The sequence below is a fragment of the Cyphellophora attinorum genome, assembly GCF_001299255.1.
Source record: "Cyphellophora attinorum strain CBS 131958 chromosome Unknown Contig14, whole genome shotgun sequence".
NCBI lineage: Eukaryota > Fungi > Ascomycota > Eurotiomycetes > Chaetothyriales > Cyphellophoraceae > Cyphellophora > Cyphellophora attinorum.
In genome coordinates, this window is record NW_017253242.1 from 586,251 (window position 1) to 599,873 (window position 13,623).

General features: G+C 53.9%; 4 protein-coding genes across 4 annotated transcripts; 3 read left to right on the plus strand and 1 right to left on the minus strand.

Moving 5' to 3' along the window:
- Positions 1-162: 162 nt before the first annotated feature.
- On the plus strand, positions 163-3,483 carry AB675_3477 (Regulator of Ty1 transposition protein 10; the record flags this gene model as incomplete). Its single annotated transcript, XM_018143529.1, has 1 exon — positions 163-3,483. One exon carries the CDS (start codon positions 163-165, stop codon positions 3,481-3,483), a length of 3,321 nt encoding a protein of 1,106 aa, XP_017999762.1.
- A 566-nt stretch (positions 3,484-4,049) lies between these two features.
- AB675_3478 (Intron-binding protein aquarius) lies at positions 4,050-8,201 on the minus strand (the record flags this gene model as incomplete). Its single annotated transcript, XM_018143530.1, has 1 exon — positions 4,050-8,201. The coding sequence occupies one exon, from the start codon at positions 8,199-8,201 to the stop codon at positions 4,050-4,052; it is 4,152 nt and encodes a 1,383-aa protein (XP_017999716.1).
- A 364-nt stretch (positions 8,202-8,565) lies between these two features.
- On the plus strand, positions 8,566-10,659 carry AB675_3479 (THO complex subunit 1; the record flags this gene model as incomplete). The annotated part of the gene is made up of 1 exon (XM_018143531.1): positions 8,566-10,659. The coding sequence occupies one exon, from the start codon at positions 8,566-8,568 to the stop codon at positions 10,657-10,659; it is 2,094 nt and encodes a 697-aa protein (XP_017999513.1).
- Positions 10,660-12,047: 1,388 nt separating this feature from the next.
- On the plus strand, positions 12,048-13,552 carry AB675_3480 (uncharacterized protein; the record flags this gene model as incomplete). Its single annotated transcript, XM_018143533.1, has 3 exons — positions 12,048-12,822; positions 12,880-13,223; positions 13,271-13,552. The coding sequence occupies 3 exons, from the start codon at positions 12,048-12,050 to the stop codon at positions 13,550-13,552; spliced, it is 1,401 nt and encodes a 466-aa protein (XP_017999630.1).
- Between the last annotated feature and the right edge of the window lie 71 nt (positions 13,553-13,623).

The following is a 13,623-nucleotide window of genomic DNA, read 5'->3' on the forward strand; positions in this document are numbered from 1 at the left end:
AGCCAGTCTGTCCATGGTGTGTATGGCTGTCAGATACATGCTCACTTATTCGTCGTGGTGTAAATTTTCTGGTTTCAAATGACACACATCTGTCCTCGCCTTCGTCATTTGTAAAAAGGGCTTCCACACGATTGAAATAAAACCCCCATTGCCGTCTCAACTATGAGCCTTCCTGTCACTGCCATTGACAAACTGACCATCGATGGCCAGCGTCTCATCTTGGTAGCTCAAGGGCCATGTCTATGTATTTACGATGACAGCACCTCAATCTTAGTCGGCAGGACCAAGGTCTTCGACGTACAACCAATCCATCAGATCTGCCACCAAGTGGGACGGAAAGATGGCACCGTCGTAGCTACTGGAGGGCGGGAAGTTGCTGTGTTATTGATCGAAGTTCTAGGGGATGACAGAGTTGAGGCAAGCGCAATCCACCACTGCTCTCTTTCGACCAAAGAATGGATACTGGCAGTCACATCACACGGAAATAACTTCGTGCTACTTACCACCAACAACAATCTCTACGAGGTGAACCTTGACCCAGCCAGCAGCAGTAGAAAGCTCGTCAATCTACTAGCGACTGGACCGGGATCATCTCTCTACTCAGGGACCATCAAGTCAAACGATGAATCTACCCTGTTGGTTGCTGCAGGATCAGTGTTCGGTGAGGTAGTGGTATGGGAATGCCGGCAGACTGGGAGTGACGTGAATAGCCTGGCAACTGCAATAACGCTGCATCGCTTCGAAGGACACTCAGGGTCGATCTTCGGTGTGAGCATATCGGATGCGATAATTTGGCGAGACCAGAAATCCAGGTTTGTGGCGAGCTGCAGCGATGATCGGACCGTGCAGATCTGGCGCATCAGCAACGCTGGGCCCACTGTAGAGCATATCACGCCAGATAGTGAGGGTCACAGCACCGGCTTCGGCAACATCAAGGGTGGCACTGAGGGACCTGTAGCTTCTGGCTGGGGTCACCAGTCTCGGATATGGGCTGTGGAGTTTTTGCGCGCCAATGGTACGTCGGATGCTGACGCCTTCTCGCTCGTCACACGTGGAGAAGATGGTACTTGCCAAATCTGGAAGACGACGCCAGAGGCGGAGGACAAGGAGCCCATGGTGACGAAGCTTGTTCCAGTCTGGAGCGATCGACACCATTCGGGCAAGAACGTATGGGCATGGACGCTGTACGAAGACTCGACTGGCCAATACATGTTATCAGGTGGAGCAGATGGCCGTGTCGTTTCTCGACGCTTGGACGCAGCCAAGAAGCGCGAGCACAAAGCATTGACGAGCTCAATGCCTTTTGAAGATCTTGCTCTGGGTGCCACCGGGCCACTCAAAGAATACAGCGTCATTTCAGACGGAAGGATCCTTGCGCTTACCGACATCGGTACTGTGGCCAGGTGTGGGGCAGGAAGCACAGGCGATTTGGAGTGGGATTCTTTGCCTCAGGATAACCCGGTACCCGCAACAAGATTATGCTCCAATCTACCACGGGGACTCATAGCAGTCGGTCTGCGAGATATGGTTAGCGTCGAGATTTCAGGCAGAGAACCGATCTTTGTCGACTTGTCCCAACGCTTCATACGACCAGTCGCATCACTTCATGTCGCCGGCCAGTGCAGCCGGAGTGAAGACACGGTCGAGTACTGTGTGCTTGCAACGTCAATGTCTGGCGCTGCTTGTACCATATGGCTGTCCCAAACGGACACGCGGCTTCGAACTCAGATCACGTGGCTACAGCTTCCTGAGCACTTCGTGGTCACAAGTGGATGCTACAGCTACGAAACCTCAACACTGACACTGGGCTCTCGAGCTGGAGCTGTTGCTGTGTACGCAAATGTTGATGCCTCGCAGAATGAAGCGCAAGCTACTACATGCGTGCGTCATGTACACGGCACCGACGCTGTCACCTCTCTAACATACATCTCGTCTGATGTAGGAGAAAGCCAGCTCCATGTCCTTTCCACGGGCCGAGACGGCACTTACAGTGTCCACGAGATCCAGCACCCAGGAAGTTCAGCAAAGTCGTCCTTTCGAACGGTCCACCGCTCGTCTCCACCATTTGGCCCTTGCATCGAGGGAGCCAAGGTCGACCGGGGTCGCAATGGAGATCGCCTCATTCTATATGGCTTCCGATCCAAAGATTTCGTAGTCTGGGACGAGACCTCACAGCTCGATGTTATGACCGTCAACTGTGGTGGGGCTCACAGAAGCTGGGCTTTTCACTATGATGGCCTGGAACGTGTCAGCACTTTTGTCTGGACTAAAGCCGGCACGTTCAACATCCACAGACAGAACGGCGTCGATCACAAGGCGCTTCAACCAGGTGGGCATGGCCGGGAGATCAAAGCGCTGTCTGTGTGCCCAAAGCCGTACGCTGATCCACGTCGAGCTCTGGATGATGTCTCGCTTATCGCTACGGGTGCTGAAGACACGACCATCCGCCTCTTCGCCGTGCGTCAACACAAAGACGGCCAAATCACCGAGACACAGTTCACGCAGCTATGCGTGCTGAATGAGCACTCCGCCGGACTGCAGGACCTAGCCTTCTCGTCTTGTGGCTCTTTCCTGTTCAGCTGTGGCGGCGCGGAACAACTCTACGTATGGCGCGTTACCCTCGGGATTCCAGTCATTGGCGTGGGAGTGATGCTGCTTTCGAAGATGCCACAGACTGATGAAGACGCCGATGTGCGGATCATGAGCACCGACGTGAGCCAGGTTAATGCACCTGATAGTGCAGAAGGCTTTCGGATCGCAGCTGCGTATTCTAACGGTAAGGTCAAGATCTTGCGCTTCGAATTCGACGAGACTGGATTCACAAGTAAGTGGCACTTCGAGCGGGAGGTTGTCTTTGGCACGTTCTGCCTGATGCAGGTGGCTTGGCTGCCTGGGATTGCTACAACGTCTGCAGACCAGCCTGAGGATTACACAGTTCTCACAGCTGGCTCCAGTGGGTATCTCAACCTACTACACATGGTGACTGGCGCTAAAGAACCTACAATTGAAGTCCACCGGATCCATCAATCCAGTATCCTCGCGATGCACCACACGAAGCTCTCAGAACAGTTCTCACTCGTCGCTACCGGCGGCGATGACAACGCCCTCGGCCTTACAGTTATTGCGAGTGCCACAACCAGCGACCCCACGCCACAATGGCCACGCTTCACATCTGTCAAGGTCACTGATGCGCATGCTGCAGCGGTGACTGGACTGAAGATTCTATCAGTACAGAGCAAGACAGTCTCGCCTCGTTGGCGTGATCGCGCTCGTTGGAATGTGCGTGTCGTCAGCGCCGGAAACGATCAAAGGGTGATTTCCTGGGAAGTGATGGTAGCGCCTCAAAAGACTGATGACGTTCGCGTAGATGTCAGTCGGCAAAAGCGGCGATGGACGAATGTGGCGGATGTGAGTTGTGTGGACAAATTGGGCGAGGACATCGTTGTTACTGGGGTCGGCGTGCAGATGCTTCCTATCGACTGAAAATCGCTCCCATGAGACAATGTAGAAGAGTCCGGGTAGTCTTGAGTGGTCAAGTCGAGACTGCCCCTTGCTGAGCACTATTCATCAGCCTCAGTCCGGTGAATGGGCATGAAGTAATGGTCACCGGACGACTGCGAGTCGTGCGGAAAAGGAAGGCTTCCTGCTCATTTGAGATATTTTCAGCTTCTATCTGTCCATTGCAAAATCGAGGCGGTCGATTCCTAGATTTTTTTCGCTTTTCGCCAGATAGATAGAAGTGCTAAATAGGAAGGTCTACTTCCCTTGTGAGCGAACTAGTCCCATGGAGGTGAGATCAGCTTGAAAGTCAAGTTGACGTCAAGTCGAGGTCAGATTGAAGTCAGGTCGGAGTCAGACTGAAATCAGGTTGGACTCGACCATTGGAGTCAGAATGAGGTCAGGTCAGAGTCAGGTTGTGGTCGATAAGCCTCCGAAAGTCAGCCAGTAACGGAAGTGATGATCAAGCAAGCCATGAGCAATAGCAGATCTTTCTGGTGGAACCTTGGAACTTTGATACAGAGGCCTCCCTGGAGGTGATTCTAAGACTATCACATATCTCCCTGAACACCGTCGTCCTCATCACCATCATCTTCAATCTCCTCCACAATCGCCACAGAGTCCTCCGCAGCTTGATTCGCAACCCTTCCGCCCAAAGCCTTCACTTTTGCTTCCGTCATCTGGTATACGTATGTCCCCAGATGCTCCAGATTCTCGATTTCTGTGGCTTCAACTTCTGCAGAGGCCTCCCTGGTGGTTTGACCCCACATCTCGCCTGTCACGACAGAAAGTTTTCTGCTCCGTTTCCCGAGTAGGTCCATCACGGGTGCCATCTCCGGACACGAGGAGAATAGATCCCAATTGCCCAAGATATACAGGCCCAGGCGGGCTCTGGAGAGGGCAACAGTGAGGCGTTTCACATCGCGTAGGTATCCCACCGCCTTGGTACGCACAAGGGATAGGATGACGTAGTCGTTTTGTTCGCCCTGGTACTTATCGACGGTAGCGACTATTTTGGGTAGGCGGAAGAGGGCGTTGTTCTTGCATCTATGTTCCAGCACATCACGTATCAGCGCGCGTTGGCCAGCATACGTGGTGAGAATGCTGATAGAGCCCGCCGGATAGCCCAGAAGACGCATGTATTGATACAGCGCAACAGCATACTCGGCCTCGGGGAGATTCTGAATGAAGTGCGGCGTGGGTTCTCGTTCCAGGGCGCCCTCTGAGGTGGATGTGTCGATGAATTGGTAGTCGTAGCGTAAGCCCGCGTTCGCGTGGAGGAACTCGGGTTGCGTAGACGTGAGTGGCAGATTTGTGAGGGTTGGGTAGCGGAACTGGAAGAGTGTGGCGAGAGATGGTCGGCAGCGACCTTGGGCATTGAGAGTAATTGTGGGCACCCCCAGGCGGACGAGGCGGAGGAAGAGGGACTGGTTGTAGTTGGAGTACTGTTTCAGGGCTAGGTCTTGAATGATCGGGTCGTTTTGGAGGTGGTCGCCTACCAGGACCAGGCGTTTTAGGGGGAGAGCACCCGAGGTGGGCGAGGGATTCTGCAGCGCGAGTGGTATGAAGGACTCGATCTCGGTGATTTGCGCTGCTTCTTCCATGATGAGTGTATCATAGTGGAAGCCCAGTGATGCAATCTCGGTGGCATTGATGGCAGCATGTGTGGATGTCATAGCGATGATGCGCGCTTCTTTGACCAGCAGATGATTGTTTTGATCGCGTGGGTGGCGTAAGATTTCGAAAGGCCGGATTGCTTCTAGGTCCATGAAGAGCTTATTCAGGTGATACTCGCAGCCTGAGGCGACAGAAAGAGCTTCTTCTCGCGAGGCTGACTCTGGAAAGAGAGCAGGGATGGGTGCATTGCTGAAGAAGGCATGGAAGGGAAAGGCCGCGGCAATGGTCTTTGCAGTGGACGACTCAGAATTTGCGTTCCCCCAGAATTGAGTCCAGGCGGGCTTTACGAAGACCTGATTGAAGTAGTCGGCGGTTTCGCAGGAACTACCATGAGCGCCTTCCGCGTGAATGGAGGCAGCGAGACGAGCGACTTCTTGTAGGTGAACCTGGCGGTTCTCGAGCAGAGATTCGACGCGCCCAGCTTTGGTATACGATGCCTCGGTCTCAAGCTCGGATTCCCCGTGTCCCAGGCGGAGCAGGTGGCGCGGATCAATATCTAAGGCAGTGATCTTCTGGAAGAGCTGATTGAGGGCTTGATTGCTGTGTGCGATGAGCAGAATTCGCTCGGATGGAAAGTTGTGGTAGAGCACATTCATGATCTGGGTAGCCACGTCGGTCTTGCCAGTCCCTGGTGGTCCGACGATAACCGTGAGGCCGGGCTGGCTCCCTGAAACGATTGCTTCCACTTGCGTGGGCATAAAGCGCACAGAATTCTTCTTTGGTTGATCGATTGGATATGGGCCCGTATTTGGTGGTTGATATGTCTTCACGCGAACTGGCGCCCTACTATCTCCAGAGTCCTCCTCAATCTGATCTCTTCTCCGCTTCTTTGGATTCGAGGCGGGCTCTGACGACGTCGTTGCGAATGTTTCAAGAACGTACGGTGGGCTGAAAAGAGACTCATCGCCACTGCCCGCCAGCTCGCGATTCGCGAAGCTTTCTTTGAGATGCTCCCAATTGAGGAAGGTGTCAAGATAGTCGATCGATTGGATCTTGCTCTCAAGCTGCGAATATGTAGCGCTCGTTGGATCTCCATAGCCAAGGAAGACTTCTTGTAGCCAGTCCGGCAAAGTGGTCTGTGCATTTGCAAGCTTCTGAATCGTCTCAAGAACAGGCTTGAAGTTGTTCTCTCTTCCTTTTCTTCGAGCTATCACATTGATGTTGTTGTAGATGTCTGATTTGCCAGCATCTCTGTCCGCTTGGAACGCCACGGGATCGATATCAAGTAAGAGATGTCGTCGTCGACTCCGCGAGGCGTAGCCATTCGCAGTTTCTCGAATCGGCTTGTTGTCGTCATCTAGTATCTGCACGAGCTCGGCCGTCCGCAAGAGCTCGATGCCAAGCGCATTCTTCTCCTTTTTCGAATCCTTGACGCCGTTAGACTCGGCTGCGGGCCGGACTGCCATCAAGAAGACAGTGTCGTGAGTCCTGAGGCTGTCCCATTCCGCTCGCATTGACTCTGTGAGTCTGCTGACGTCGATGATGACTTCGCTTCTGACAAGGCCTGGGTGATTCGAGCCAACTTTCGGCGGGCTGATCTCCACAATAGCAGGTTTCTCGATTGGCATGGCCATCTTGGAGAAGCCGTCGAAGAGGATGTCGCCACTTTTTTGGCCGAGCTTGGGTTTCATGCGTTTCACAATGCTCTCGAGGTCTTTCCTGATACCGTGAAAGCTCTCAGCCTGATGAAGCAGGAACGATCGCCACATGAAATCTGTCAGCGATAAGTACTGCAAGTTCAGCTTGGGCAGATCCAGGGGACGAGTCCCATCGTATGTGTCGTGCTGCAGGAGGTTGCTATTGTACAAGGTTGCTTCTGTTGGTGAAACGCATAGCGCGTTCATCAATTGCCTGCTGTCTTTGGGCCGTGCATAGGCGTCGAGCAGGATTTGCAGCCACAGACTACGACCAGTAGGAATTGATACACCTGCTGGGTATGATGTTCTAAAGCCCAGCAAGCCGCATAGCTTCTGCAGCTCCTCATCGGTCAAAGGACCGAGACTTTGCTGCAGTTCCTCCGGCGTATCGATTGACCCATAATTGGACATAGCCAATACCTTCAGCTTTGACTCGAAGTGCTCATATGCAATACGTTGCAAGTCAGCCAGCGCTGCATGATGAGCGGACAGCATCGCTCGACTGGAGGGTTCTGATATGTCGGCTTCATCCACAGCAAAGCCCTGGAAGTGCTCGAACAAGGAGGCCAGCGCGCGTATAGAGCCATGACTCGGTCTCTCGTACAGGCCCGATCGCCGCAGCACCGGTAGGAGATTCAGGTCTTTGATGAGCGTGTTTGTATAGCGTCTCGTGGGGAGTTGGCTCGTCAGATCACAAAGAAGCTCCAGGAATCTTTCGCCGTAGGTGATGTCGGAAGTGCTGAACTTGTCGGAGTCCGCCCGCTGCAGGAAGTCCAACAGTGTGGCGTAAAGCCATGACCTTTCGAATTTGATTCTGGCTTGATCCTGCGGACTAGCGGCGTCGAATCGCTTCTGTGCCAGTTTCCACGCCTTCTTTCTGGCTGAAGTCTTCTCAACAGCTCGATTCCGTGCAGCCTCGTCATGTAGATTGTGCCATGTCGCAATGGACACCAGCGGCGCGAATTCCTTGCGCACAAAATCGTGTTCCAGAGACTGGAAAGCGCTGATGACAAAGTTGAGCAGTGCCAGTCGCGAGACAACGGACAGCGACGTGTCCAGACTTAGTGACAATATGCGGCGGCATAGACTCGAGAAGTCGTCTGTTCTGTCGGCATAGAGCGTCCACGATGGCAGACCACTGCGCTGTTTCGAATGAGAAACGAACGCGAGCAGCAGGACGTGCTGATTTGAGGCTTCGTCGCTGTAAGTCGGCCAGAGTAGGTGCTCGAAGATCCGGAGATCCTCCAGGTATGCTATCGCCCGGTCTGAGAAGCTGTCGGCCTCGAGGGCTGTCCAAATTTCGTGTATGGCATCTGGTCGCGGTCTGGTTGAGGCGGACTTCAGGTGCTTCTCAGCAAGTTCGTTCCATTTGGACGCCGAGCCGTTCATTGTGCCAGACACCGAGGCCAGTGCCGGGCGAAACTCCAGGGCCATCTACTCGTCAGGGAGGACTCTGTGCCGCCATTGCGACTTGCGAAACACTCAACTTGAACATCGCAACTTTTTTGCGGAGTAGTCGCAGGTTCTACGGCAAAACTTCGGCGGACGAATACCTGTAGTCGCGGTTCACCACCACCTGAACACCCAGGGAGCACTCTGGCTGGGTTTTCGAGATCAACACAACGAGTTGTCAAGGACTCTTTGTACCAGTCCAGTAGCGTCCGATACGCCCGATTTGAGCTCACTTCGTCCGGTCAAGAGCCACGCACAACGACCGTCGTCGTCGTGCAGATGCCCAATTGCAGCCGCGCCAATGTCGAGCGATGAAGTCGCTGCGTGTCGACAGTGCTTGGAGAGCCATTTACAGTCACTAGTCGACCGTAGAGGCAGCTCACGGGACTCTGCTGTCAGCGACGGCGAGTGCGGAAATCTACTCGAAGACATACGGAGAATATGGACACGCCACAATAACGTCCAATGGACTGTGGATCATTCGCCCGTCGACACTGCTCTCCGCGAGCTGCTCTTCGATCTGATCTCCGCCATCTCAATCACCGAGCCCGCGTTCATCGAGGTGTGGTACCTCCTCGACATCACCACCATCCTCGCCGATCATGGCCTCTCCGAACCAGCCTCGAATTTCCTCATGATCGAGAACCTCCTCGATAGCCAGACTGTCAGCGGATGTAGGAGAGTGTTTGACTATCTTGAGTCAAGAAGAGAGAGACTGACCGCCAAGAATTTCGACAGAAAGACACTGGTCATACTGCGGTGCTGCAATGAACTCTTGCGGCGTCTGTCACGAGCGGAGGATACTGTCTTCTGTGGTCGAGTATTCATCTTTCTCTTCCAAAGCTTCCCGCTCGGGGATCGAAGCTCAGTCAACTTGAGAGGAGTGTTTCACACAGAAAATGTCACGCATTTTGATGCGGACCAGAAACCCTCGGCCGATGCTGTGAAGCCGATGGATGTCGACGTCGAGGGTGGCTTCCCTTCGTCGTCAGGCGCGCGTACACCGGCTTCTGGGGTAGATGTGGACACGACGCAAAAGACTGGCAGGAACACACCTTTGCCTGCGAGATCGAAGCCAGACACCAAGCTCGCGCCTCCAGATCTGGACAGTCTCTATCCGCAATTCTGGTCGCTGCAGAATCTTTTCTCTCAGCCAACGACTTTGTTTGAGCCAACAGGCCTGAAGCAGTTTAAGGATGGTATGGCGGCTGTGCTGGCCTGCTTCAAGGCGCTCTCCGCCAACACAGCCAGCAGTTCCGCGGCTCCAGACCGTGGTACCAAGCGGAAACGTGGCGAAACAGATGGAGCGACGACATCACAGCCATACAACCCGAAGTATCTGACCAACCGGGATCTGTTCGACCTCGAGGTTCATGATGTTGCTTTTCGACGGCACATCCTAGCACAAGCCCTGATTATGCTCGACTTTCTGCTATCGCTATCACCCTCTGCGAAGGCTAAGAACCAAGGCCTGACGAATAATTCAGTCTTGTACGGCTTCACACTGTCGGATGAGGATGTCAAATACTGTCAGACCACGCGCAACGCCATCGCAGGATTCTTGCAGCAACAAGGCCCCGGAAATGATGGCAAGTCATATTACAGAATGGTCGACACCGTACTTAGTCGGGACAAGAACTGGGCAAGGTGGAAGGCTAGTGCATGTCCACCAATTCAGAAGCCTGCAGTTGGAGTGGACGTATTCATGACTTCCCAGCGGTCTCTTCTTGAGACGACAGGAAAACGACCCTTTCCGAATCCTCCTGGTGCACAAGACTTCGACTTCTTGGCGCATGCTGAGCCTCTCGAGGCACTCAAACATCCGAGCCAGAGAGAGGACATTCGCAGCCTAGAAGACTATTACAACGAGATTGAGGCCGCAAAGCTGGACGAAGACTTCGCGACGGACGAAGAGAAGAAGGAGCTGCAGGAGAAGATCCAAGGCTCGCTGTGGCGCGCACTACGAGCAAGTGCTTTGGTTGGCCGTCGCTTCGAATTGTGTGAGAAGATCAAGGACGGAGTAAATACCAAGGCATTGAAAGGCGAAGAAACACCACCTGCAGAAGAGGTCGAGGCAGAGCCCGTACAGTCAGAAGCGGAAGAGGTGAAGCCCTCCACGAACGGCCATGCCAGCGCCACGGAAGACGTCGGTTCGGCCGCTGGCACGCCCATACCACAGATCGACGGTGCAGATGATGCGCCTCAAGCGAACGGTGAAGATATTGCTGAGAGCCAAGCAGAGAACGAGGGCGAGGACGATGCCGAATTCGCACCACCCGGAGCCATGGACATTGACGATGGAGGTATCAGCGGCGCTCCAGAGGTCGATGTGCCTGTGCCAGCAGACGAGGAACCCGCGCAAATCGATGATGGGACTGCTGAAGAGGCAGCTTAGGTAGATTGGCTAGAATTTACCAGATCTGACCTCGCCGGCCAAGCATATAATCAGCCTGGTCGCCAGGTGACATGCACAAAATGCCGGCTTACATCTAGCCAACCAGCCAGGCCGCAATACTTGCCGCCTTCGTGTTACACGCATAGATGGAGCCTCGTCAACACTCAAGAGGTGGTTCAAGAGCTATGGTGATTCGGTGGCCAGAAGCGGGGAGTGTAGTATCCCTCACTTTCGGCCATCAGCGCCTAAAGATCGAGTCGAAATGCCGTGGTAAGTCCTCGATAAGACCGTACTGTATTCCACTATAGCGACTACCAGCAGTCTGCTAGCCCCTCCCGAGCTCTCATCGAGCGTGCCATTCTGGCTCTCGAGGCCAGCATAACATGAGACCAGACCACAGGCTTGAAGAGGAAGACTGGCAACTTCTCACGAAAGCGTAGATACCTGCTTCAGACCCGATAGTGAGGGCCATATTTGTTAGCGACTACGTGCCGCCCATCGGGACCGACATGGTCGAGGGGAGCTCCCGTGTAATAAGCACATGGCAATATCGAGGCAACTCCCGTGAGAGTGGCAACAATGCATCGCTACTGCACGCTTGAAGCCCACCAGAGTCCTCCCTGCAGGTGCAAAAAGCAGCTAACTGAATCACCTCGGCCTATAACGCGATCAGCCAGGCCAAGCCAGATGCACAGCCACCAGGGCGAACGAGACAGGAACGGGCCCGGGAGATATGGAGAAGGCTGGCCGATGCTTCTTGCCCACCTGCCCTCTTTCTCCCCTTCTCACATATTCGATTTCGTAGCAGTGACGATAGACTCGCAAGGTGTGCTGAGACTTGCGAAGCCGCTCGTGATTGTCTCCTGACCCTCTCACGCATTCAAAGTATCTGGCGACACGTGAAGAACTTTCTATTCGATTTCTGAGCACTTGCCCGAACCATTTTGCCGCAGAGCCATTTCCTTGGCGCGAGCCGTCGCTCAAATTTCAAGCTCGGCTTGTCTCCGTCCACTGTTACAACGACCATCTCATCTTGCCGCACAGCTCAGGCCCTCATCACCGCTCAACCTGCGATGCGTTCGTGACCCTTTGCGACAACTTCCGGGAGGTAGTTTCGGAGAATAGATCGATCTAAGGAGTCGTCGCCTTGCTGTTCAGGCTGTCGCACAGCCTTTCGACATCCCCAGTCCAACGAGGCTTGACTTCCATCAGTTTCTCATCTCAAGTAAGTTCACTGACTTCCTTGCGATGTTTACAGGCGCTCAAGATGATATGCCGAGGTCGTCGCGTGTCCATGCTTGCGTGGCACGAATCTGAATCGACACGTAAAGTTTTGCTGCAATGACACCTCGCTAACTTTGCCACCAGAACCCCAAGACTCGGCGGTAATGAACAACAGCCCAGGAACAAACATCGCCCAGCATGACATTGCGGCGGCTCTGCGAGGCAGTCCAACCGATCGCCCACTCAAGGCGCGACCGCGTAAAGACTCACTGCATTCAATCTCGGACTCAGGTTCCAATCCCGGCCGTATTGTAAAGCCTCGAGCTCGGAAAAGCCCCGGATCTGGTGCAAAGCGATCCGAGCCGGCCAAGCGGAAATTCATCTGTTCATTCAGTCACTACGGCTGCGACGTAGCACTCAGCTCGAAGAATGAATGGAAGCGACATGTGTCAATTCAACACCTACAGCTTGGCTTCTATCGTTGCGATGTAGGTCCTTGCAATCCGGAGTACAACCCTGGAGTTCCAGGCCACAAGCGGGTCTACAATGACTTCAATCGCAAGGATCTCTTCACTCAACACCACCGTCGAATGCACAAACCGGATAGTGGCCCTGGATCAGTCGCCTTTGCCGGTCAAGAAAGTAGTGCAGATTGGAAAGCCTTCGAGGACACCCTGGAAAGTGTTCGTCAACGCTGCTGGATGGAAAAGCGCAAACCTCCCATGCGAAGCACGTGTGGCTTCTGCGGTCGTGTGTTCGAGGGCGATGGAAGCTGGAATGATCGAATGGAACACGTCGGCGGCCACTTCTCCCGAGACATCATTGACTCAAAGGAAGAGCGCGAGGATGAAGATCTCACCAATTGGGCGCTACAGGAGGGCATCATCAAGGACGCTGGTAACGGCAGACATGTGCTTGCCGATCAGCCTCCTTCGACGCGTACGCAGACCTATCTGCCAACCCCTAGCCTCAGTCCCACTGACATGTACTTGGCAGTTCCTGGACAAGAGCTGCCCATGAACCACAACCTCATCGATCCGTCCATTAGCAATGCGGGTTATTCAGACCCCAACTCATTCTCCCAGAATGGTATGGAACCCTACATGACAGCCATCGAAATGGCTCAACTCGCCAGTTTTGCAGGTACACTGACGCATCTTCCACCATCAGGTCAAGGATCGCCCAACGATCGTCGTCCTTACAACCTCGCGCCTCCCCCACTCGGCAGTCTCGATGACGACAACAGGGAGCTAGGCAGTGGTGACCGTCTCGAGGACCTAATACACCAGTTGACCAAGCCGAAGGAGCCTCTCATCCAACGACGCTTAGCTTGGAGTTGTGTAAGTCGAATTTCACTATTGCTTGTGCTGATGCTAACTGTCGCCAGGACTGTCAATTGACCTTTGCCGTCAACGTCGACGAGAACGACAAACAGCTGATCGACCGACTGGCCAACATCAGCATCGTTTGTGGCAAGTCACAACCATCTTTCCTCAAGAATAAGAGCATGAGACAGACGGTGCTCAAGTGTGACGAGCTCGAAGGCTATATTGAAAATCAATTCAAGATCCGAATTGAAACGACTGGCGTCCAAATCACGCCGATGGCAGCTCAACTGGCAGCAGCTGCAAATGAGGCCGTGGAGAACAACGCCGCGGCAGCTCAGTAGGACCAGAGCCGACCATGGGACTTCTACTAACCCGCCAAGGCGTAAAGTGAATCAAAGTGGAAGTTGCCTCG